At 34.1% G+C, this 27,386-nt stretch overlaps 2 protein-coding genes across 3 annotated transcripts in view; one reads left to right on the top strand and one right to left on the bottom strand.

Annotated features, from left to right (window-relative positions):
- The window catches only part of ZFC3H1 (zinc finger C3H1-type containing), a 49,544-nt gene extending 35,216 nt beyond the window's left edge, over window positions 1–14,328 (bottom strand). For both annotated transcript variants that reach the window (XM_011374347.2, XM_011374339.2), the window contains exons 1-3: window positions 13,522–14,328; window positions 8,759–9,172; window positions 734–798 (exon numbers count right to left, since the gene is read on the bottom strand). In XM_011374347.2, the coding sequence (XP_011372649.1) occupies window positions 734–798; window positions 8,759–9,172; window positions 13,522–14,113 (1,071 nt within the window). In that variant the 5' untranslated portion in view covers window positions 14,114–14,328. The remainder of the gene's footprint in view (window positions 1–733; window positions 799–8,758; window positions 9,173–13,521) is intronic.
- A 160-nt stretch (window positions 14,329–14,488) lies between these two features.
- On the top strand, window positions 14,489–26,512 carry THAP2 (THAP domain containing 2). Its single transcript, XM_011374320.2, has 3 exons — window positions 14,489–15,041; window positions 20,429–20,624; window positions 22,644–26,512. Exons 1-3 carry the CDS (start codon window positions 14,971–14,973, stop codon window positions 23,031–23,033), a joined length of 657 nt encoding a protein of 218 aa, XP_011372622.1. The 5' UTR covers window positions 14,489–14,970; the 3' UTR covers window positions 23,034–26,512.
- The last annotated feature ends 874 nt before the right edge of the window (window positions 26,513–27,386 follow it).

Raw genomic sequence — 27,386 nt, forward strand, 5'->3', positions numbered from 1 at the left:
ACTTATATATGCATGTATGTGCATGTGTATGTGTGCATGTATGTGTACCTGCTATATGATCATTCTTAAATCATCTGTTTTAAAGCTCCTAGGCTCTTTGCTCATTATAATTTACTCATAAAAACTAACTGAAATCTTAATGGAATAAACTGTAGTTATTTCAGATGTCCAATTCAACAAAGAAAAGACCTGGGTTATTAAGTGCTATTAAATGTCAAACACAGTGCTTGATGCTTCTATATTTTATCCTTAACCTCACAACAACCCAGAGAAGAGATGACATTAAACTCATTTTGTAAGGAAGAACAGAGGTAAGCAAAGGCTAAATAAATAGCTTATACATGATTAGTCAGCTAAGAGTAGGAGCTAGAATTGGATATCAAGTCAAGGTCTTTCTAACTCCGAAGCTTTCCCACACAGGATATTCCCCCAAAAGTGAAAAAAAAAAAAATGTGAATAAAAATTTAAAGTTTCAAAGAACAAATAAAAAGATCACCTATAGATATGAAGAACACTCTTATTAAACACAATTTAACTAAGCCCAGTGAAAAAATACTCCAAGACATCTCTCCAGATTTTCTTATTTTTAAAGGCTTACGTCCAAATAAAGGTATAGCAATATGAAAGAAAATTAGTGGAAAGCAAGACAGAATTTCCCTTTGAAAAGAACAGAGTAAAGTAGTACAAGAATCAGTCTTACAGAGATATCCAAGCCCACAAAGCAATATCTTACCTTTTCAGATAGAATATCTGAGGCACTAATTCTTCTTGTTAAATTTTGTTCTTTATCTTCTAATCCTTAAAAACAAAACAGCACATTTTAAATACTCTAAAAGGCAGCTACAATCAATTTAAACAAAATGCTATATACTATTTAATAGTAATTATTTTAAAGAGTCTCATTAAAGGGTCTCATTTTCTTAATCTCTCAACCAAAAGAATGCTGTTGAGAAAATAAAAATCTGACCAAGCTTCTCGTATCAGTCTCACTTAAAAGTTACAAAGCAAAATGATTCAAATTTTAAATAATGAACTGAAAGCCTATTTTGATAAAACAACTTCTAAACTAAAAATAATTACTTCTAATAAAAACAGAATTTATAGAATAGACAAGAAGCAAAGCTGCATTACCAAATAGATAATTCACATTGATAGACTATAAAAGTTACTAATTCAGACTTCAAAATTGGATGAATTCAACATTTAGAGAGGTACTGGATTTATGCATTAAAGAAATAGTACTGTTTTAGAAAAACAACAGAAGTAGGTTAAGTATCAACAAAATTAAATCCATTCATACATTTTTCCCGAATTCTAGCCTTGGGCCCAGATTTCTAAAGTTATTTATAAAATCTTATATATTTCATAATCTATGACAGCTCTACAAATCATAATAAAGTTACAGTACCTTTACAACAGTATTGAGATATACTGTTGTAGCTAAAATAGAAGTTCAAAACTATGAGACTCTTCTCACAATAACACAATTGAAGTCTACTCCAAGCCTAATTTTTTTTGATAATGCCATCTATTAGTGTTCCAAACATCCTAATTTGATTGCTTAAGGAGGTCTACTGGTAAAAGAATAAGTAACTTATGCAATAAATAGAAAATAACTATACAAAGTAAACAGAAGGCAACTACCAAATTTTGAGTTAGGTCAGTTCTGCAATAAGGCCTGTTTTGGAAATGTGAATTTGTTGCAACATGACTGATATATTAGAAAAAAATCTGAGTGTAACATAAATTTCATATTGGCTTATGTGTGATTTGTCTCTGAGAAACACTGAGAAAATGCAGAAAACTTCACTCGGGTGATCCAAGCCATGTAGAAAAACACAAACCCCTACACCTCAATTCACTGTGTTAACAGCCACACCCATCCACATCTGGTGTTACAGCTTACTGTCCAATTTCACATAACCTCCCTTGCTCTACCTCATAATTCACAAGCTGAAAATCTTCTACTTCCACAAGCACACTTTAGATCATTTTCAAGGTAAAATGATATACATTTCAAGCATTTTTTTACCCACTTAACGTGTAAAGCTGTGCTACCAATTTTATTAGGTTCCTAAGCTTTTTCATGCATCACTGACACATGTTGTTTCCTGAACTCCATTTTGCCCATAAACTCTTTGGTTTTTATTGTGTAATTAATTCTGCAGTGTAGTGATGTTTAGGAATGCATGTCACATTATAGCAAAACTGACCATACTTCAAAGAACACTGGAATAATAACTGTTAGACAAAAATGAAAAAGGAAAAAAAATAAAGACAAACAGACTTCCAATAATGTATGTAGAAAGTACTAAACTATTCTCTTACATAAGAAACCTATGAGTTTCATTAGGTCATAAGAAGCCTATTAGTTGATGAGGATCTCTTTCGTCTATAAAAGGTGGCAGTACCTCCCTTTAAGGCAGCACAGAGGCAAGTATCCAGTAAGTTAGCAGGTACCTTATGAGCACAATGTACCTTAAAAGCAAGCACAAACCATAAATTTCAGACTATAAATCTAACTTTAGATTTATAATCTAAAATTGTAAGTATTATAAAAGGTATAAGTATTATAAAAGGTTTTTATTTAATTGACCAAATGTGTAGTTAGGCACCATTCTACCCCTGTCATGTATCTCTACAATTTTAATTCTTACTCAATACTGTCAAAATGAAAATTGGTCTTGTGCAGTCATACAGTATTTTAAATTTATTACATGGTGTTCTAAACTGAACTAAAGACAATGATCAAGAAATATATGAATTGTAATAACTGAAGACACCCCACAAGAATGGAACACTTACAACACTAACAGTTAGGTTACAAAGGAAAATTATTTTTTAAGAAAAGAAAAATCAGAAAGTTATAAAAAAGTCGAGATGTATATGGTATCACAGAAATCCCCAAATTTCTACATCAGTGAAATAAACATCACTGAATAGAGCAGACCTGTCTACTCTCTACAGAATATTCTCAACATTGTGGCCAGAGTGATCCTCTGAGAATATTAAACAAATTATGCCAGTCCTCTGCTCAAGACCCTGTAATAGATCCCATTTCACTCAGAATGAAAACAAAAGTTCTTATAAGGCTCTACATGATCTGTGCTAATCTATCATCTTTGACCTCTTCTCTCCCGCTATTCATCTCCTCACCCCTTCTTTTAGTGGAACAAGCCTCCTTGTTATTCCCTATATATACCAGGCACCTTTTTGCTTTAGAATCATTACTCCAATTGAGTGATTCTCAAATTTTAGCAGGTATTAGAATCAATAGGATGTCTTGTTAAATACAGATTGTTGAGCTCCATTTCCAAAGTTTTCAATTCAGTAGTTCTAAAGTAGGGCAGGAGAGTCTGTATTTCTATCATGTTCCCAGATAATACTGGTCCAAAGACCACAGTTAGAATATCATTGCTCTAGCTACTTAATCTTTGCCCAGAAACCTCCTCCACAGATATCCATTGGCTATTTCCTCACCATCTTCAATGCCTTTAAATCTCAGCTTCAAATCCAGGCCTCTCCTGATCACTCATTAATACTGCAACCTGTACCCTTCCATCTCTTCTATTCCCATCCTACTTGCCCCACTACAGTTTCTCTCTTTCTATAACTATTATTTACTGTCTCCCCTTCTAAAATGCAAGCCCATGAAGGCATAAATGACTATTTTGTTTACTGATATATTTCCAAGAGCCTGGAATAAAGTGCTCAATTAATTTTTGAATGGATGAAAGAATGAAATGAAAAAATAAAATGGAAATGAAAAAATGAATTTTGCAATTCGGTCAAAATAACCTAGTATTCTAGTAGGGGTAGAAAAGCAGACTGCATTGGGTTAAGAGGGAATGAGAGGTAAAGAGAATAGAGTCATCACAGACTAGCCTTTCCAGAAGTCTGACTGAAAAGAAAGAATTTGACAGAGAATGCAAAATGGGGAAGAGGAAGTGTTTAAATTTTGGCATGGAACACTCAAACATGTTTATAATAAGAACCCATTAAGAGAAAGTGGTTAAAAATGAATAAAAATAAACAGATGGACCAAGGTCTCGAAGAAGGTGAGAGAAGTTTAAGAGCCAGGAATAGAGGTGAAAACAAAATGGCTGTAAACAAGGAGAGTCACCACTTACTCAGAGGGAAGGAATTGAAGTGGAAATCAATATGGATATAAGTTTACAGTCAGGAAGTGAGAAGTCGGAAGTTAAATGAGATCACCTGAAACAGAAGGCAAGTTCATATGCTGACAATAGAGTTAAAAGTTGAGTAAGTAAAAGCCTGAAAAATGATGATAAAGGTTTAGAAATGGAAGAAATGGGGGAAATGGGGAGAAAAAAAAAAAAAGCTGACCAGTAATTTAAAGGTTTGATGGCAGAGCTGAGAATCTTGCTGAAGACTGGGGGGAGAAAATGCGTATGTCGAAAAACTAATCAATATAACTCAGTGATTCAGATAAATTTTAGCTTTTTGTTTTTCTCCATTCCCTCTTCCACACTAGTGCCAGTTATTTTTCTAAAAGATACCTGATCACACCATTTTTCTATTTGTTTAAAGTAAATCTAACTTCTTCAGCAAGATATTCAAAGGCCCTTCGTAATCCAATCTCAACCTATCCTTTTATAAATTTATATCTGACCGCACCCAGAAACATACCATATAGACCAAAATGCAACCATAATCTCAGTATCTTTTTAAAATTCTGTGCTTTCATCCGTTCATTTGGTTCCTTTTAACGCTGCAAGTGGGACACTCATTTTTCAAGACACAAATCCAACATTTCCATCACTATAAAAACTTTCTAAATACAGGTGGGGATATTTGATCTTTCCTCTGTATTACTGCAGGCTTTGAGACATAATTCTTTATTATACTGTATGATACTTATGTGTATCTTTTCTATACCGCTAAGTTATACCTTTCGAAACCGCCTGTCTGGAATCATGGTTTTAAATTGAAGAGGGTGGAAGAAATGTCTCTGAGAATGAGTAGCCAAAATCAGTCACTACTAGGTTTGCAACTAAATTTACACCACATCGATGGCCTTGAAAATTTCAAATATAAAATGGTCCTGGAGCAAAAGTCTACTCAGGTGCCTGGCAGCAGCAAAAGCAAACACTCTCTGGGGAATCCACCTTTATTCCAGGCCTCGAAAATTTTCACCAAAAAATTTCAAAGAAAAATAAGCACCTCACTTAAAAAACAAACAAAACTCACCTAATCAAGAAAAACAAACGAAACTCACCTAATCAAAAAAAACAAGAACTAGCAGAGATAGGAAACATCAGAAATCTGACCCATAAAGATCTCAGATATTGGAAATTAGGAGGCAAAAGGAAGAACACAAACACAGGTATAGTTCACATGTTTAAAGAAATAAAGATAAGTTTGAAAAAATAAGCATAGAGAAAACTAAAAAGAATGAGGGAAGTGATTTGAAAAACAAAAAAAAAATGAAATACTAAAATAAACTGTAACTGAAATTTAAAACTCAAGAGGTGGGCTTAAGGCTCATAGCTAAACATAGCTAAAGAATCAGTGAACTGAAAGAAACATCAGATGAAATTTCCCAGAATGTAGCAGAATTACAAAGACATGGAAACTTAAAAAGAACATAAGGGAAATGGAAGATAAAGTGAGATGATTTAATATAATGTACATCTATGCAGTTTCAGAAAAGGAGAATGGGGCAATATTTTAAGATATGACAATTTTTCAGAATCAATAAAAAGAAGCATAACAAATCCCAACTGAATAAAAAGAAATCTACAATCAACACACCATAGTTAAACTACAGAACATCAAAGACAAAAATAGGATCTTTAAAGCAACCAGAGAAAAAAGAGAGATTATCTTCAAATTAGAAACTATTAAAACTGATAGCTGAGTTTCCAAAATCATAAATGAAAGCCAAAAAATATCTTTGATGTGTTGAGAATATAAATAACCAATCTCGAATTCTAAACCTAGGAAAATTATCTTTAAAAAAGGGCAAACAGAGTAACTTTTCCATCCAGCAAATATACACTAAAGGAAATTTTTTAAAATGTATTTTAAGCATAAGTGGCTCTAGAAATAGAAGGAAAAGCGAGCCAAGAAAGTGCCAAATATATGAGCAAAGCTAGGCAAATATTGGTCCTCGTATATCAGAGAAAGAGTAAAGACTTTGATTAACTCTACTCATTGGTAAGAATTCATGTTATAAATCCTAGAGGAACCAATATAAGAACAGAAACTTAGCAACTAACTTCCAAATTAGTATAAGAAAAAAATATAAAGAAAAAAATCAAGAGGTAAAAAGGAAAAAAGAAACAAAGGAAAATAAATCCAAATATCAGTAATCAAGGAAAAATGTGACTGAACTATTGATCTAGTTAAAAGACAAAGACTGTCAGACTAAATTACAAATGAAATTCAGCTCTATAATGTACAAGAGACATGTGAGACATGAGGATACAGAAAGACTGAAAGGATGGAAAACAATATACAAGGCATATATATTTATCAAGGGAAAGATAATGTGGCTATTAATATAGACAAAATAGTCTTTTAGGCAAAAATATTACTAGAGATAAAGGTCACTACATTACGAGAAAAATGAATCAATTCTCCAGCCTGAAAGTACTTAAAGCAAAAACTGAAAACCACCATAATAGTGGCAGATTTTAACAAACCTCTCAATAACTGATAGATCAAGCAGATCAAAAAAAAAAAAAAAATGAAGACATGAATAATATGAAAAGCTTGATCTAACAATCTATACATTTCTTTCAAACACATACAGAGCAATTCAAAAAAAATCGATCACATATTAAACAATGTAGCCAGTATTTCAAAAGATTGGTATCATATAGAGCTCATTCTCTGACAATATAATTGACTTAAAAATCAGTAACAAAAAACAGAGTTAGAAAGCCTATATGTTCATACGTTAAGAAACGCATTTCCAAATAGCCTACAGGTCAAAAAAATTTTTTAAATGAATTGTAAAAATTTACGTATCACAAACTGAGATGCAGCTGAAGCAGAGATTCCATAGCCCAAAATGATCTCAATAGGAGGCCAAAAACTAATGTTTTAAAAGCTATGGACTTATTTATGGGGAAATTTTAAAAGGGAGGGTATTTGGGGTGGCTGCATAGTATAGTGGTTAGCACGCCTGCTTTACATGCAGGTCCTGGGTTCGCGTCCTGGGTGCGCGCCCCGGGTGGGCACGCAAACGCGTTGGAGAAGACGCCCACCTTTAGAGATCCAGTTCTTACAGCAACATCCGTAGGTCAGGGGTGGTAGTGGTCGTGGTCGTTGGGGGGAAATTAAAAAGGAGAAAATGATAAAATAAAAAAGAGAGGGTATTCAATTTCTAAATGCTACCGATAATAAGAAAGTAAGAGATTGAGAATAACTTTTTATAAACTTTACAACTTACAGGAAATGGATACACTACTAGAAAAATATAGTTTACCTAAACTGCCTTAACCAAAAATATAAAACATGATCAGTAGTTCAAAACCTTCCCAGAAAAAAACTACCTCCAGGCCCAGACAATTTTACCAGCAAGATCTACCAAACAGCCCAAGAAATGATCCCAATCTTGAACTATTATGAGGAATAAAGAGGAAACCACTCCCCAACTCATTTTGAGCATTATGATCTTATACTAAAATCTGGTAAGAAAAAGAAGAGGAAAAAATTACAGGCTACGAACCCAAATGAAAAATCCTAAACAAAGTATTAGCAAACCTTTCTTTATGAAGGAAGGTTTCAAATTGCCCAAAACTGTAAGAACTCAAATGTCCCTCAAGTGGGAAATGGATAAACAAACTATAGCATAGCCATACAATGGAACACTCAGCAATAAAATAAAGAACTGCTAATACATACAACCATGTAGATGAATGTCAAATACATTATACTGAGTGAAAGAAGCTAGAATCAAAGGCAATGTACTGTATGATTCCATTTACATGACATTCTGGAAAAGACAAACCATAGGGACAGTAAAGAGATCAGTAGTTACCAGGTGGGCTAAGGATTGAGAAGTTAGGGACTGACTACAAAGAGGCATGAGCGAATTGGTGGGAGTTAATGGAACAGTTCCATGTTAATTGTGGTGGCTGGCAATGGTTACCCAATTGCCTGCACTTGTCAAAACTCAAGGAACTACATGCACTTAAAAAAAGGTAAACTTCACTGTATATAAATTATACCATTACGAAAAAGAGGAAAAGAAAAAATTTACAAGCCAAAGCCATGACGTATAAAAACAATATATCATGAACATGCTAGATTTATCCCAAGTGTACAAGAGTGGCTTAAAACTACAAAATCAATTAATATAATCCATCACACTGATAAAGAAGAAAAAATGAGATGCATACTCTTCTCAATAATGAAGAAAAAAGATTTGATAAACTTCAACATCCATTTCATTCTGAAAATCTGAAACATCTTTAACAATGGGGGGGAACCCTCCTTTACCCAACAAAAACTTAACATTATGTATAATGGTAAATGTCAAAATCATTCCCTTTAAGTTCGGGAACTAAAGTGCCCCACTATCACTTATGTTAAAAACTGTATTATAAGTTCTGACCAACATGTAAGGCCAAAAAAAGATTAGAATGAAACAACACATCATTATTCAGACTATGTAGAAAATGCAAAAAGAATTCACAAATTAGAATCACTTCAATGAAGCACACTACCAAAACAAGTAGTTCTTTAAAGACGACTCATTACTAATTAAAATGTTTAATTCCATTACCTTGACTAGATTCAGTAGTGTCAGATTTCAGAGAAAGCTGTTTCGTTCCATCTTTAACCTTTTTCAACCGGTTCTTATCTCCTGGTAAAGTTAATTTTTGCCTGAGTGGTTTTAATTCAAATGCCTGAAAAGTTTTGACCTGTGTTTTCTCCTCAGGAGCAACTTCTTTACTTGAGTCTTTTGTAATACTGACATTATCAGTGCTGGTTTGGTCCTCAAAGTTCAATGTTTTAGGATCTTCCTGCACATTCTCTTCTTTGCTACTCAAAGCTAGTTTTTCATCTTTATTGATGTACTCCAGTTCCAACTGTATTTGCTTATACTTCAAAAGTAAATCTTCAAAAGTTTCTTCCCCACAGTTTTCGCTTTTTGATGAATAATTTTTTCTTGATGGAGATCTTCCAAAATTTTTGGCTGAACAGCATATTAAGGAAACCAGTTTCCAAAAATTTCCAGTTTATTTAACAAAAATACATTAAGCTATAGATGAACTGTTTCCCTTTGTTTTTCAAGAAAGATGAAGTGATATTTTTAAATTACTAAATTCCATTTAATATGTGCTGCTAATGCCCAATTTCATTATGTGCCCATATTTCAAATTTAACCAATATCCACATAAATAGTCCACTTACAAAATCACTAGTGTCAGTTATTACCCGTAGTATCCACAGGTATTGCACCTAGTTAGGTTACAACATCCTTTCTTCCGTAGGTATCAGGAAAGCCCATAATGAGCGGTATGTTAAAGATTCTTTTCTAAAGGAAGAGGGGAGAGACTGATTTGTTACAGATGTGGATAATTTACACTTCGTATAATCAGGAGGAAACGTTTCTTCTTTTTACTTAGTGTCTTCTTGTCTCCAATTAAAAAAAAAAGATAAAAATAAAAACTGATAAATAATAATTAACACTAATTTAATAAGAAATATTTGCTTAAAAACCTAATACATAACAATCTTAGAGCTCAAGTATACTAACATCTAGCATATACACAAGACAATGAAGGTAGTTATACAATAAAAAAATAAACTTTTATATAGTATTCAAAATGTATCTTCTATTTTCCTCTAAAGGACATCTAAACCAATCACTTTTGCTATTTTTCTTTTCTAACATAGTGATATACATAACATAACTTCTTTCCTGGAAATGGCTACATAGTTCCAAACTATAACTTTTATTCAAAATAATTCATAGGTATAAGAACAGTTACACCTCACTTCTCCTAAAAATTAACAAGAAAAAGACAAGTACTTTGTGTAATTTAAATACAATGTCATTTATAGATCATTTGTAGCTAGGACAAAACATTACAGTTCCCAAATGTTTCTTTTGTTTAGTACAAGACAAGCAACCTGAAAAGACTGTAAACTTCTCCAATGACCAATTCAAGAACCGGAAGCACCACCAAATATTTTAGAAATTAAACGAGCATTACAACTGAAAACCTTAGCAGTTCTGTAGCAAAACTGTTCCAGTAAAGCTCTGGTTTTCTGATCTCTCCTCTTCAGAGCCAAGTTTCTTGAAAGAATGCTAGTTTCTCACTACTCATTTCTCATTACTCTTCCACCAAATGGAATCTGGCTTCTGCTGAGTTTATTCACGTTTTCAAATCTTATTTTTTATTTGACCTCTCTGTAGCACTGGACACTATAAACCACTTCTCTCTTGGCTTCCATAACTATACTCTCCCCTTGTTTCCCTTTTTTTTCTCCTTTAAGTCTTCATGACTCCCTTGTCTCCAACTCCTGCAATAAAGGTGCTCTCCAGTGAACTCTTCTAAGCGTCTTCCTCTGAGTGTTCTAATGCACTCCCATAGTTTTACGTACCAAAATAGAGAAGTCTGGCCTGGTAATAGGCATTTGGGGCTCTCTCTCTCACACACAAGCCATCCCCCATACTGCTATTCTAGAATACAAATCTCATCAGATCTTTTCCCTTTTTAAAATCTCATTAAGAATAGAGCCCAAATCTTTATAATGGCATATTAATGCCTTCATGATTTGACCAGTACTTCCTTTCCAATCTCACTTTTTTCTGTTCTTCAAATTAATTCCAATTCAAATTCACCTCTTCTGTGAAGCCAGAGAATTACTTGCTCCTCCACCCCATCATTATGTATTTGTACATAAATTCTGGTAATTATCTGCATTTACATCTCGCTTTTCAACGGAGCTATCTAAAGATACAACCGAATTAAAAAAAAAAAAAAAAAAAGGACCGTGGAAACATTTGTAAAGGGAAAAGATTCAATAAACTAACAAGAAATAAGGACAGAAAAATAAGGAAAAGTAATTGTTAGGACTGTAACTGACTAATCTCCTTCAAGGCTAAATGAAATCCTATAGTCTATACAGGACAGCTAGGATGAAACCAGCACTTAAAAGATTTAATTTTAAGCTGATCTAGGTGCAATTTCTAACTGACACTTAGTTTGAAAAAAAGATTCTAGTGAATATAACTGCAGGTGCAAACAATGACTTTCTACTGATAAGAAACAGTGGCCTGTTATTTTTGCTCTCAACAGATTTGAAAGTTTGAAACAGTAGTCATCCAACGGAGACATATGCTAAGATTAACTAAGTATCTATCCCTAACAAAAATTAAAAATGAGAATAAAAATAAGTAGTGCAATAGAGTCTGATTTACTGTTTCTTGAAAGCTACATCTAGTATACCTTAATCATTACAGAGAAAGAAGTGGGAAAAAACCACTTGTATTCATGCTACCTCACTTCAGGATTATGGAAATGAGTCACAGAATAACCCTTTTTCTTAATGTAACATTTGTTAAAAAAAAAAAAAGTCATTATAATCAACAATAAAAATATGAATTAAACTGAGTACAACTCTGATATTAAAGGTATTAAAATTTTGTATTATAAATTTTGTTTGCTCACATTACACAAAAGTGGCCATGAACTATGTTTTCTTTCACAAATTCTTATAAAGAATACCACCTCTAGGATGGATTAACGATACTTCACGAGAAAAACAATGAGCAGAGGATCAAAACAAGCATCCTTTTCTTAAGTGCAGCATCTGTGAAAAGAAAAACAGGAAGACAGCTCATTTCTGATAAGTTACTACAGAAATCAGACTGGATATCTTCCTGCACTCTTTTTCACAACATCATATGCCTTTTTATTAATAAAAACATATAAATTGAATTAATAAAGATATGTGGCAGAGACCAAATTGGTATTGAATGAATGGACAGAAAGGCAGGCAAGTCCATTCATCATTCCTTTCTCTAATACAGAATTAAGAAAAAACTGAGCTCACATACTTTTTATGTACCTCGATTTGAACTTTTTACATAAACTGTAATTATTTCCATTTGTCCGTCCAACATAAATTACAAGTTTCATCTTTCCTATTCTTATATATATGTGCTTAAATACCTTCTGTTTTTAGATTCAGAATGAACTAATATCAAATTCTCAGTTAAAAATATATCTTGGGCAGAAAGAGGTTTTCTAAATTCTTGAAAGAACATCCTGTCTTTTAAAAAGTTAAATACCTACATGATTTTCTCTGAAACACTCCTGGAATGCTCCTAACCCAACTTTTGGTTGCAGAAGTTAAGTTTTTTTCAGGGCATTAGCAACAGAAGCTGCTACTTCTTACCTAAACCTATATTTCTTGCCTTCATATCTTGACAATCTGAAAAAAACCATATGGCTCTAAGTATTCCATAAAAATAATGTTAATTGTCTTCCAAACAAATGTCATTATACATGAGTTTCACACATAATAATTATATTAAGTCATTACACAACAGAAATTACAACCAGTAATAAAAATGCTCCTTAAACTATTTTTATGCAGTTATCATGAAATAAATCAAGACATAGTTCTACAAACCCATTATAAAACAGCAAACCTTCAGATAGATGATCGACTCAGTATAAATCCTGAGTAAACTCAGGAATGTTAAAGATAACTAAGCATAAAGTTAGAGGGAACAAAAATCTGATATTTTGCTATTTTCAGTCTCAACCTCTCAATAATCTCCGCCCTCCCATATACCCTATGGCTTCCAGTATATTAAAATTAAAATGCCATTAAGTTTATTCTCTCTCTAGCCCACATTTGTCAACACTAAGAGTTATAAAATACCCCAAAACTGAACGTAAAAAATAGAGAAGTTAAAGAGGTAAGGTTTTCCAAAGAGATATAGGAATTTAAAAGCTCTGAACTAATACAGTTGGGGAAGATACCGGGTCTCTTTATTTTCCACTTTAAAAGGCACAAAATGTAAGACTAAAACAAGGTTTAAAAAAAACACACAAGTAAAAACAGTATTATTATACAAAATTAAACTTCATAATTTTCAATATCAAAGTGCAATATAAGCAACAGTATTCCCCAAACTGTTTGTAACTGTATTTTTTTCTTCAACAATCCAAGTCAACCTCATATACAAGGTTCCTGTGCCAGCGAAAACAAATGCTAATGAAATTTGGGTTTCTGATGAACTATTATAAACCTGATTTTACACTTAAGATTGCACTAGCTTGGCCCCAAACCACGATCCGTTAATGTTAAAAAGCAACACACCCAATAAAGCAGTCTTTAAAAAAAAAAAAAACTACAACGTGACACACACGGATCACCAAGAAACAACTTACTTTAAATTGACAGTGACAAAAAAAGCGGTTCTGATGGTTCAGAAAAGTTACTCATCTCAGACCTAGTAATGACGCTAAAGGGAACTTTAGTATGCGACACACCCAGGGCAGACCGCCACGTTAAGGATACAACTCTTCCGAGGTGGGGAGGGCTCACGCCAGCTCTGACTGCTGCTGAATCCGGATCCCGCTCCTCCTCCCAGAGGTGGTCTGCCCCCCGGCTTGCCTCCTCGCTCACCCCCTCCACGCCCCCGACTCCAGCGACTCCCACCCCGGTAAGGCCTGCCTCGAAAGCGGAAACGGTCCAAGGCGATGTGGCTCCGTTCCCAGAAGGACGGCCGGGGGCTGCTTTCGGACAGTGAGCTCGAAGGCATCCGCACGGAGGGCGGATGAGACCGGAAGGGCTCTTTGGGTCGGTAGCTGCTGTGTCCCCTGAGGTGGCCCCGCTCCGAAGTGTGCCGTGAGCGTGAGAAATTCCTCAGCTGCTGCTGAGAAGAGGACGACGACGAAGAGGAGCCACCGCCTCCGCCGGATCCACCGCCCCGGGCCGGGTGAGGAGGCCTTCGCCGCGGATACGGTAACAGCCCGCCGCCACTGCTGCTGCTGCTGCTCCGGCTCCGTATCTGGCTGTTATTATCATCGTCGCTGATCTCCCCATCTTCTAGCTCCCCTTCTTCCTTGGGCGAGAGGCCACTGGAGGCCGGAGTGTCTGCGGTCGCCATCCCGAGAGCAGCACCTTCCAGACAACCTTAGCCCTCCGTCCGGGATTCGCCCGACAATTACCTTCCTCCTCGATTCCCTTTTCTAACGGACCCGGTCGGTGCGGCCTTCCCCTACTCGGACACCTAGCAGGCTCTGCTCCCCAACTTCCCCGCACCACAGCTCTTTCTCGCCGGACCGTCGCAACCCAGTTCCCTTCCCTAGCGCCCCCTTGCTCCTCCGCGATCGGGCTCTTCCGCCTCGCGAGAAAGCGGCTCTGGAAGTGGCTCTACCCGTGATGTCACTTCCTGCGCCACGCAGGAAACACGGCTCCCAGTTCCCGCGATAATCATCAAGACAACGCAATCGTTGGCGGGACCTGTAGTCTTTCTTCCCTCTCTTCAGATTTGTCTCCACTCCACAGCTCACACCTACCTCAGACTCTGGATAGGGATATCTGGGTGCGTGGTGGGGTGGGCGGTGTTCTTAATCTCCGCCTGGAAAGAGTTTCTTAGTAATGGTGGGAGGGGGTGGGGAATACCTCTTTTCAATTGCTCGGAGGACGGCTGCCAAAGAGATGCAGTAGTCCCACTCCCTTTTAGGTGTCAGGGAGGAGTCGAGTTATTTCCGCCATGTTGGTGAAGGCAAAGGAAGGCGACTGAAGCTCCAGGACTGTCAGCTCTGCTGGCTCAAGTCCGCCATATTAATAAAGAAAACGGGAAGGTTGACACTACCCAAACACACACACCCCTACCTCCCTACCCCGCTCCCACGACTCGGTGGGCCCTTCCCCTGCCTCACTTGCCCAGTCGCCCGAAGGAAGCGTTAGCCAGCGCCTCAGAACAGGCTTAAGACAGCGCCGAATGAGGGGGAAAGGGAAATGCCGACCAATTGCGCCGCGGCGGGCTGTGCTACTACCTACAACAAGCACATTAACATCAGCTTCCACAGGTAACCTGGGCAGGGAATGGGGGTGAGACGTAAACGCGAGCTGCTAGATCTTGAGTATTGCTTGTGTGGAAGGAATAGTAAGTAGGGTTCTAATTCTAATAACTTCCTTACTTGGGTGGTGGTAGGGAAGCATTTTATTTACCCTTTGTGTGTGTTATCTCAAATCTGTCTCAATTTTTCTCTTTTTTCGGGGAAGATTTATTTATAAAAGAAATCCAAGTTCTGTACGGTGATTGCTCCTAATAGAAAAAGTGACCAGAGGATACCTTCATTTTTTTATTCTTTCACTCCCATGTATTAGACAGGTCTTGACATTAATGACGCCAGAGGAGGAAGCGAGATCTTCCTACTGAAGTCGGCAATCACCTTAAAATCCTACTGTGTTCCCGTTAAAATTACGAAATTCTCACTAGCTGAATTGACATGGGAAGCATTTAGATTTCTAATAGTCACATACAATAACTGCGGAGGAATTGAGTCATCACTGATTATCACAGAATTAAGCAATATAAATGAAAGTGCGAAAGATAAGCTTTTTAATTAGAACAGAGTAATAAAAAGAATTTAGATTTTGTTTTTCCTTCGTTTGCTGGAAGAGCAATCAAAATTCTTCGGTTCTGTCAAATCAGAACTCTTGTAAGCACTTTGAACACTACATTAAATATAAGTACTTGGTAAATGTTTATGTTCTCTGCAACTGCCTGCCATGTGGCTGAAGAAAAGAAGCATTAAAAAAGTTTAGTGCAAACAGTTCTGATTTTATATACCTCACAACTTAATATGGTCTTAGAATGTAGAAACTTATATCTTTGGCCTTTTCTCTACTTCATTATAACTAAATGTACCACCTTATTAAAAGTTGCCACTTAAAAAAATCTTTGTGATGTTTCTGTTTTTTAGCTATTTTATGCAAATGAAGTCTTTATTCATACATCCATCAAATGTGTACCGTGTTCTTATTTGCCTAACATTGTGCTAGGGATCCAGAAAATTCTTAAACTCCTGGAGTTTAGAGTGTATTGAGAAAGAAAGACATAAATAATTTCAGTTAAGTGCCACGGAAGAGACATTCAGGGAGACCACTTAGCCTTGGAAAGTCAACACTTCTCGAAGGATGTGAAATTTCAAATGAGATCAAAGAATAACAGATTTGTTCCTGTATGCTCCTTTAAGAATTTCCTATTTTATACAATTAGTATTTGAGAAGCCAGAGAAGGTTTTAAAAGAATGGCATGATTAGATGTGCATATTAAAAGGCCCTCTGGCTGCAGTGTAGAGAATTATAGTTTTATTTAAAGTGCTGGTCAAGCATCATCAAAAGATTTTGATGAGAAAGGAGCTTTTTAAAGAATTTACCTACTGTTTCACAGGGAAGTTCTGCTACAGTGTCATGTGAACTAAACAATGTACTTCATTGCTAGCACCAACCATCACTAGAGAAGAAAAAGTGAGAGCTGATAGAGAAAAAAGTTGAGAACCTGTAGTAAAACAAGGATGAGTACCCAGTGTGGCCTAGACTGGAGTGGTAATGACAGTAGGGACGGAAAAAAGTAGACAGATTTGAAAACTGTTTGAGGAGAAGCTACTGTATTTGGTAATTTGAATTAGAAGATGAGGGAAAAGGAGGAGTCAAGGCACCAATAATATTGAATGTTTAAGAGATGAACAGTAGTACAGTATGCATACCTCCTTTCCACATTTGACCATTTGCCTCCTATGAAATTAACATCTTGTGTAACCTCAGAAATTTAGGTCTTAAATTACTTATAAAAATACATTTTTATTTCCTAAATACAAACAATATTAACTCCTCTCCTAGAACATTGGTAGATTCCTTTATTCCCAAGTACAATTTATGTTGCCTAAACTTGACTCTCCATTCTTCTTACCCACTCCTGTGTAAGTATCCTCAGTAATCTTCTGAAACAGCAATTACTAACATGAGTCATCACTCCTACATTCCTCTTTCAAATACTATCTACTTTTGAATTATTTGACACTAATTTGGTGGTCTTCATCTTACTTCTTCAGCCTATCTTCAGTCTCCTCTGCTAGATCCTCTCCTTGTCCCCTGACACTCTTAAAAAGATTTCAACTTTTTCTGTGGTCTCAGGTAACATTTACTTGATGCCTCCCAAGTAAGTATCTCCAGTCCAAATCTCTCTAATGAGATTCAGACCTATAGGACAAGTCTCAGTTTTTCCCTGGTCTCCAGGGTAGGGAATAGCCCTGATTTGTAATATTTTCCCAGTTTCTCTGATATAAAGACTCATCACGGCTGATTTCAAGCTATCAATATGACATCACTGATCATGGAGTTGGGAAGAAATGTGCAGCACCACATTATATATAACATTTATACCACACAGATACAATAGGTACAACCTTAAGGGTATAGGTAATGCTAAAATAATTAGGAGGTAAAGAGGTTTTAGTATTTATTACCTTTGTTTTTATTGCAATTTTGCATTGTTTTTTAATAATGGCTGTCTTTAACAGCCAGTTGAAACATTTTGTTAACAATCAGCTCTCAAAATTAGGCTTTTTAAAGGCTTACTAATGCCATTTTGGATTAAGTTCAAAATTACTCTTACAAGGCCCTCCAGCATCATTTCATGTCATAACACTCTTCCCTGTCCCTAAAATACTCAAAATCTTCACTACTCCCACTCTAATTCCCCTAGCTAATTCCTACTACCTTAAGGCTTCCTGAGAAAATTAGTTCTTCCAGTTTCATGTTTCCATGTGACCTCATACTTACCCTTTTATAGTATTCATGATACTTATAATTACTTTTACAATAACAAGTAGCATTTATTTCATATTTACTATCTACTATGCCCTGGGCTAAACATTTACTCACATTGTCTTATCTAATCCCTAGAACCACCCTTGGTACCTTTACAGATAAAAGGCCTAAAAAGGTTAAATAATTTGCCTAAAGTCACTTAGCTATTATGTGAAGGAGCCAGAATTGGCAACTTGGTTTGATTCCAGAGACAATGTGTTTCAACCACTGTTTTCTACTGCATCAAGCTATTCAATTCTCTATCTTCCCCATTACAGTAAACCCTTATGGAAAGAAGGTATATACCATGAAAGTAGATCAATGTGTTTTGTTTACCACTATGTCTTCAGTGCCTAGGACAGTGCTTGGAATATAGGAGGCATGTGGTCATTTATTAAAGACTCAAGCAAAATAGCATTGTTTAAAATATCGAGTGGTATTTCCAAAACATCCAATGTTTCTAGAAGTCTAGTTCTATTATTGTATAGACAAAAATATATACGTTACCACCATGTTAATTTTTTAATAGTTACAAGATGATTTATTATTACTTAAATTCAGCTTATGGGCTACATCTACCACCCTTTGAATATGCTGAGAAAAATTCAAACACATAGAAAACATGATTAAGGCTGATGCTATAAAAAGCATTATCCAAAACTACATATAAAATTGTCGATTATTCTTATTCTAACACAGATAACTAAAGATTATTTAGTAATGCTAAACTAACAACGCCCCCCCTTTCATTGATTCACTCAGGAAAGTTTATTGAGTGCTTACTTAACAGGAAAAAGTAGTGAAAAACATAGCTCATAACCAGGAGAAACTTAAAATCTAGTGGTAGAGATAGATAAGTAAGCAACTAGAATACAGTGATGTTAGTTCTGTATGACAGGAATGTCTACCTTTGTCTTCTGATCCTGAAAAACTTCTTTGGGAAAATGAGATTCCTAAACTGAGTCTTAACTAAGGAAATAAAATTTGGTCAAGTTAAGGTTCAGTTTGAGGTATTTCATAATTAGGGAGCTGGTTTTAAAAAGAACTTAGAAAAGGTTAATGATATCTGAAAGTGTTCATAAATCTGAAGAGTCTTATACATATAATATAATGATAGTATTTACTTATTCTGAGTCTTTATTGAGGCCCCAACAAACAGTTGAGAATAAGTTTAATGCTTATAAACTAAAGCTTGATTTTTAGCTTAGGCCAAAGGAAACATTTCCAAACCATTAAATACTGGAACAGAGATCTTTGAAATGAGAGTACATTATTATTAAGAGGTGAGGGCTAGGCAGAGTAGATAAATTCTCCACCAGATATTTCTAATGAAGTAGAAAAAAACATGAAAACACATGATCTGTAGAGTGACATACAAATGTTATTATCTTCAGATCAGTATGTTTGGGGTTTGGGGATACGGACGGGTGATGGGAGGGTGTTTACCAGTAAATCTATGCTTTCATCTCTTTGTGCCTCTACTGCTGGTAATACAAGCAAATCTATATATCTGATAAAGCCAAAGCTGTTACCTAGTGAAGGCTTCAGCTGGGGCTTCTATGTCATATGATCTAACATTAATGGTTCTTTTTAAACACTACTCAGTTCATAATTAATACTTAAAGCATAAGATAATCAAACTGAGAAAGAGTTAAACTCAGGCTTGTTACATGTGTTGATTCTTATGGTTCCAAGTCAGTCAACACAGTTACCACTAGAATTTTTAGACAGTCCATTTTTCTCTTTAACTGAGTACATATTAGTATATTTTATATTTTGGATTTGAAATAAATATGAAAGGAAAAACATTCCTGCTGAGGTTGTCAGCAGCATTTTACTTTTTGTAATAATTATGCATTCTACTGTATTACAATAACTTAAGAGTTCATTTTTTTAAATATGCAGCTTACATGGAAGTAATGCAGTGAATTATTAGTATGTATCGTTTGTACCATATTAAGAATTTTGTTGAGTCCTTATTGTTTGCAAGGCACCATGCTAAATTTTAAAGATAAATAGATGAAATGATAAAATAATCCCTGTCCTCAAGGAATTTATAATCTACTTTTATTTCAGTGGAAATTTATTCAAATGGAAAAATTACAAAACAGTGAAAGAACACAGAGGAAGGAATACCAGAATTTGTCTAGGCTTTCCTTGATAAAATTTGACCTGTAGATATCTGATTTGTCTTGACTCTGTATATATCAGCAGCAGATCAAAGCATTATGAAGTTACTCCAGCTTATGGGTCTATGTAAACTTGATCTGGATCAGCTTAATCTTATATTTTACTACCCATGTTAAGAACTAGGCAAGGAAGAAAGATCTCTTTTTAAAACCCTGAAAAATAAACCACTCAAATCATAGTAATTTATTTATTTTACAACTTATAAAACTTAGCATGAATTAGTTTCTGTTCCAGTGTCAGGATATTGAGAATTTAAATTTTTATGTGTAAATAGAAGTTACTTTTAAATCAACACCTCTTAAAATTTATTTTAATCATTTAGGTACAACCAGAAGTGTGATAGTTAGAATTTGAGTTGTCTGAGTTGTCTTTTTTGTTTTGTTTTGTTTTGTTTTGTTTTGTTTTAAAGGTTTCCTTTGGATCCTAAAAGAAGAAAAGAATGGGTTCGCCTGGTTAGGCGCAAAAATTTTGTGCCAGGAAAACACACTTTTCTTTGTTCAAAGCACTTTGAAGCTTCCTGTTTTGACCTAACAGGACAAACTCGACGACTTAAAATGGATGCTGTTCCAACCATTTTTGATTTTTGTACCCATATAAAGTCTATGGTAGGTAATGTTGCTTTTTTTTTTTTTACCCCATTTTTAGAATCTGTTTTCATTTATATGATTCAGAATATACTGCAATTCATATAATGATATGCCTCAGGAAAGTTGCACAATTTCCTCTTGTGCAGTAAAGGTGCAAGCTAGCATTAGAGCTCAGGTCTCCTGATTCCAATATCTTTTCCCTGATCCAAATTATTTTCTTATACTGAAATTTTACATTACTGTCAGTTATTATCAATAACTGAACCATTGGTAAAACTGAATAATGAGTTATGAAACCTCAAGCGCCACTCTGCTCTTATTTTAAGATGACATACAAAAACATGTGCTGAGTTCTTTAAGAGCACTACACCCAAAGAATACCAGAGCCACACCAAAGAATATAAGTTCAGAAGGAGGTATCACCGAAAACTTGACCGAGTTCAGACATTTAGGCTGGGCTTAAGCTTGGAGTTTAGAATTTAGGAGAGGGTACTTAGCATACAACAATTGCAATCGCATGATAAGAACAAAAACCATTGGGTTGAGGAGTGAGTGGAAAATAATCAAATGTTAGCAAGTGATATTTAAAGGGAAAGAGAAAATTGAGATAGAGGATGAATGTATTAAAACAATGTTTTATGTAGTTAGGGAAGATCTGACCAGAGAGGAAAAAGCTAGCTAAGAAAGATGGGGTCACCAAAAAGTAAAAAGGGGTAGAATGAACAAAAATAGAAGGCTTAACTTTGAAAAGTAGGACTGGCATCTTTTCCTCTGAGAAAGGAAAAACACTACTTTTCTTGAGTTATTTGTGACAGTTAAGTTTATAAATATACAAGCGTTAATATCTGAACAGGAGAGGAGATTATGGTAAATATAGTTTTCACAGATATTAGAAAAGCTTTAGAAGGTCAAGAACTTTGTCTTTTTTACTTCTGAATCCTCAGCACCTCAAGTAGTGCCTGGTACATAGTACACACTCAAACATTTATTGAATTTCAGGTATACCTTACATGTGACATTTTGATCATTTATTCATTCAGCAAGTATTTACTAAACTTTATGTTATGTCAGAATCCAAGTTAGATGTTGGGAATAGAAAGATCAAAAAAGGGTCCCCGTCATTTCTCCTAGGCAGAGAGAATACCAAATGTAGGTTTCATGAGGACAGGAACCATGTTTTTGTCCCCAAGAACTCATAAATAAATTCCTGTGTTTCAATAAATATTTGTTGAGTAAATGAAAGACACAAAATTATGAGATTATGATACAATCTGGGAACTACAAGCGGTTTAGTATTGCCGGAGTATAAATCAAGATCATGAATGGTAGAATGGAGTAAGATCCTACATGGTATAGTATTTTGGTATAGTATAGGCTTGATGTGGGCAGTAGCATTAAGAATGCTAGAGAGGAGATGAATCATGATAGAGATATATAGGGTATAGAATAGGGCTTGATGACTAATTGAATGAAAGAGATAAAGGGAAAAAAGGGTCCTCAGGTTTCTGATTTGGGCAAAAAGTTTCTAGCCAGATTTTAAATCCTTGAATGAAAGCTGTAACTGAATAACAAGTAAATCTATTCAGGAGCTTGATACTTGGGAATATGTTTTTTATTAAATAGGACTCAAGTTCTGAAATATTAATCAATTGAGAGAATATATTTACCTAAAAAAGAGATCAAATTAGTATCATAGATAAACCAAATATCTAAATACATTATATTGGCCTTAGTGAGGATTTTTAAAGTCTCCATAGAATCATACTCAGTAATTTGGAAGAGACCTTAGAATTCCACTGTCTATTTCCAAACCAATGTTTGTATCTCTCTGGATAAGGAAGACAAAATGTAGTAAGTGGCTGGAGTTAATCCAACCAATTGAGAAACTTGAATCCATGATTACATGAGATGGGCTGCTGATGTTTCCTGTATTTTAAAATCAGTATTTAAAAGAGCTCTTATACAAAACTGAACAAAATGTATTTATTAGTGATATTCCATAATTTATGTTCAACCCTCTAATTTTATTCGGCTTAGAAACTCAAGTCAAGGAATCTTTTGAAGAAAAACAACAGTTGTACTTCAACAGGACCACCTAATTTAAAATCAAACATTAGTAGTCAGCAAGTACTACTTGAACACAGTTATGCCTTTAGGAATCCAATGGAGGCAAAAAAGAGAATAATTAAACTGGAAAAAGAAATAGCAAGCTTAAGAAGGAAAATGAAAACTTGCCTACAAAAAGAACGCAGAGCAACTCGAAGATGGATCAAAGCCACCTGTTTAGTGAAGAATCTAGAAGCAAATAACTTATTACCTAAAGGCACATCAGAACACATTTTACCAACTGCCTTAAGCAGTCTTCCTTTGGAAGATTTCAAGATTCTTGAACAAAATCAACAAGATAAAACATTACCAGTTCTCTAAATCTAAAACACATCAAGAGTACCTTCATTTAAGATTAGCCTGCAGAGAACTTAATGCCCTTCATTCTACTCAAAGGTAACGATATTTAAGGAAATCATGCCAAAATTGGATATTTAATAAAGTTTTACTTGAAGTAATATTATTACTGTATAATTTATGAAGACTTGATTACAAAAGAAAAATGGAGAACTTTTTATGAAACTTTTTTGAAAAAGAATGGAAGTGCCTTACATGAGAATTACATACTTAAAAATTTTGCTAGGAAGTTATGTTTCCAAGATGTGTTTTGTTTTCGTCTTTTTAAACTACTTTTAAAAGAACAGTCCGTGACAAGTAATGTGTTTAATTTATATTTAAAAAAATTTTTTTGTGTGTACCAAAGTTGGGATATTACATTCTAAATAAGATGCTAAGTAGGAGTTAACCAACATTAAATATGACTTTAAAACTGCTGGGTTTTGTATTAATTAAATTATTATTGGCACTGTGATTTGGAAACTTTATTTTTAGAAAAGCCTGAAGTATAGGGCAAGTTTTTTTATTTAAACTTCTGTATCTTTTTAACAGTAAAAGTGAGCTAATCATGACCTCCCTTATAAAAATATTAATTTTTAAAATAGGTTGTAAAATATTTCAAAAATATTTTTGAATGTGAAGTACCCTTGAGTCATCTAAGTTACGTAAAGCCTCAAGTACTTCTAGACTAGTAAAAACTGGTAGCAGATTATATATACCTTATAAGAAAATATGTTGTAAAATAAGAGATCAGAATCTAGCTTTTACCTTAATTAAACAAAAAGATAACTGTATACTACTTTTACTCATAATAAAAATACATTTTAATTTCAAAATTGATGCATTAGTAAGCAAATATGCCACCAAGTTCCATGTTAAGAAACTCTCTCTGCCTTCGTATTATGTCGATACCAAAACTTTTAAGCTTTTTTCCCCATAAACCCACAATAGAATTTAATCATAGAAAAGTATTTGCCATATTATATCTTTACAACTTATAACTTAAAATGAGATCAATTTGTCTTACACATCAGCTTGCTTTCTTCTTCCTTTTTAATGAGAGTCAAATAGAACTACCGTACTACATAAGGGAAATGAAATGTAGTTCCCTATAAAAATACATGTGTCTGTGAATAAAGCTATGCAAGTGCTAATTATTTTACAATATAGAAGATCAAAATTATTCTTATAATTGCCACTTGAACAATTAGAGTTTGCCTTACTTCACCAGATAAATGTTTAATGAACTTTTTCCTTCAAATAGCTTTGCTCAAATCATGCAAAAATTTATTAAAGTATAAGTTATTCAATCCTGATTCAAATGTCTGACACCCCATATGAGAGTAGCATATATCTAATTATAAATTGCTGTAAATCTTTATAGAAGTTAAATGCTACTTGATGAAAAAATAACTTTTTTTTTTGACATTTGCTTGGATCCTACCAAAAATCTTTTTACAGTATTAGCACCCCTCTTTTAATAAAGAATGCCTCCCAAGCAACTAGATTTCACAAAGGCAAAGTAGGAAAAGTCTGTTTTAGTCATCATCAGGCACTTACAACAAATATTTATGAAAATCCTTTTGAGTATATTGTAAACCTTTTTAGTCATTGCATCTGTATCTTAAATATTGGATGTAGCTCCTTGGAATTGTCATTACATGTTTGTTTTTTTCTAATATGGTTTCAAATATCTTTTTACCAATACATAATCATCAGCAAACATATTCTCACTATATCTACTTTATAATTCAAAATAAGTTAGGCAAATAATCATTTATATATAAACTATGTTTTTCAAATATAAACTTTCATGTGGTTCAACACCCTTCTCCAATACAAAACAAAACACCAATTAATGTAGGCTGGTTCCTATCTACAATAATATTTTGGAATCTAAAAAAAATCACAAAAAGAAACCAATATAAAATACAACAAGCTTTTGACAAAGTTAGTCTTCATTATTTGAGACCACTGAATAAATGAGCACTAAGTAATTTTAAAGTAAAAATATTTTATTTTCTGTCATTTTCATGTTACCATCCTGATAACATGCTCCAGACTCTCCCTGCATCAAATTCTTTAATTAACATACATTTGTGGACTTAAAACTAGTCTCATTCATAGAAAAAAACCTAAAAGGAATCTTGTAAAATCCTGTTTTCAGCTTGCTGATAAATTTATCACTTTGACCATATATCATAAAACTAATCAAAATTATGATAGCTCTTTGTTCTCTGCCGAACATAACATATATCCTGTTCCTTCAATGTCTGTCATTGTCATTCATTCTATGTCTAGTATGCACTAACCTCTATAAGGAACTCCAAATGAATATGACCCAATTTTCTGCCCAAACTCTCCTGGGAGAAAAAAATAAAAATTATTTATCATACTATGTGATAAATGTTTTAAAAGACGTGTGAAGTGCTTTGGTAAATGGTGTAGAATTGGGATTTAATGTAAACAAACTTCAGACCTTTTTATTATAAAATACTTTTCTTTTGAAACAGATTTCTTCTTATGACTTAACCATAGGAAGTAGAAGGTTGTTGGTGTTGACCTGAATTACATAGTGTTTTTTTAAATGAGTTTTAAGGCATTTTTCCAATTAAAATGAACACTGAACAAATTTGTTCTTAATGGTATATTTGTTAACAGGAAAGCAACTAAATAAAATATTACATCAAAGCCAAGTTATTGGAGTTTATTTGACATTTGATATCTACTAACAGATCTTTAGCTCACAGTCTTAAAATTAACAAAGCACTGTGGTACCCATTAGTTCTTTTGTTTTTTACAAATATTTTGTGTGGTAGGTGGTATCTCCAATTTACAGATGAAGAAATCCTTGTCGATGTAATTATTCATTCAGACATTTATTGTGTGCCAACTAGCACAGGGATAGGAATGGTAGTAATCTAGGAAGTTCTAGATTGAACACCAGTCTTCAGCCTCTAAATCTACTCTGCCCAACACATTATAACTCTCTGAATCACGTTGTTAGGATAGGTTATGTGTCTCAAAAAAAAATAAAAATTTTACATATATATAGTAAAGATATTCTATGAAGTCATTGTTGCTCTTCTCTAAGTAGACTTTATAATGTTGGTATTTTATGTCATTTCTCAATATTAGAATACGGGTAAATTTTAATTTTGGTATAATATAGAAAATGGTTTAACTTTATGCTAGAAAATGGGATTCTTTTGGTATTTAGACAGTTGGAAACTTTCTAAAATTAATGATTTTATAATGTACATTAAACAACTGCATATTATATTCACAAAATGTAATCTAAGTATGTTGATATTAAAATCTTTTTTCCAAGGACATTACTATCATGCCTATTATTTCATAAAAATGTACATATCTGTGGAAGTCCTTCCCCTAAACTGACCTTCTAAAATACTTCTATAGAAGTTCTCTCTAAATTGAAATAAACTGTAAATAAAAGAAAGTTATATAAAGCCTGGAAGAGGAATTATTATCATTTTTGTTGCTTGTTATACTTAAACATACATTAGAGATTATTTGCACCTTTTTAAATGCCAGTTATTTATGCAATCTAAACCAGATAACGAAGGGCTATTAAAATTCTGTCTATCCTGACAACAATTTGAGGCTAACACAAAGATTTATTTGTAAATATGATTATCAAAGCATTATTTTAATAACAAAAAGGAAATGTGATTTTTCTTAATTTTTTTCTGATTTTTAAGGTATTGTCTAATACTTTAATTCAAAACATAGTATCTTGACATTCATTAAGAGACATTGAGTAAACTAGGATGAACCAGATAGACATGGTCTCTGTCCTCAAGGCTACCCTGCCCTCACTGTACGGTACCCTCTTCCTAATGTCCTTTTACAATGAGTTGAATCATACAACAAATCAGTCTTCAATTTGCTGCCTAGGATTTTAAAATTTGTGCTCTAAAAGTTTTTTTTTTTTTTTAATATTTAGGTTTAATGTCCGGAAAGTAGATATGTACCCCTCACATGAATTTCCGGTTTAATTAGTTAGAAAATATTTCAAACCTATTTCTAACTCTTCTCCATTCTTTTGAACTTCCTATTTTAATGCTCTTAACCACCAAACCTTTACAAATTGCCCTTCTCTTAGCTTGGTTACTTAACAAACTCTTTGTCATCTTTCAAGTCTTAGCTATGACACTCCCTCTCTCTGTCACCAAAGTGACATAAATGCCTTACTCTTTGATTCCTGATTTATACATAACTTGGATATACAGTCATCATATTATTATAATGTAATTGTCTACATATCTATTTTCATCTATGTTCCTTCGAGGCACTGTGCTTTGTTTTTTTATTTGG

The sequence above is a fragment of the Pteropus vampyrus genome, unplaced genomic scaffold (assembly GCF_000151845.1).
Source record: "Pteropus vampyrus isolate Shadow unplaced genomic scaffold, Pvam_2.0 Scaffold9, whole genome shotgun sequence".
In the NCBI taxonomy this organism is placed as follows: domain Eukaryota; kingdom Metazoa; phylum Chordata; class Mammalia; order Chiroptera; family Pteropodidae; genus Pteropus; species Pteropus vampyrus.

Bases quoted from the DNA above. Each gene is read 5' to 3' on its own strand.
- THAP2 (XM_011374320.2), top strand. From the start codon at position 14,971: ATGCCGACCAATTGCGCCGCGGCGGGCTGTGCTACTACCTACAACAAG. The intron at 15,042-20,428 runs GTAACCTGGGCA...TTTGTTTTAAAG, and splicing joins ATTAACATCAGCTTCCACAG to GTTTCCTTTGGATCCTAAAA. The intron at 20,625-22,643 runs GTAGGTAATGTT...TATTCGGCTTAG, and splicing joins GTACCCATATAAAGTCTATG to AAACTCAAGTCAAGGAATCT.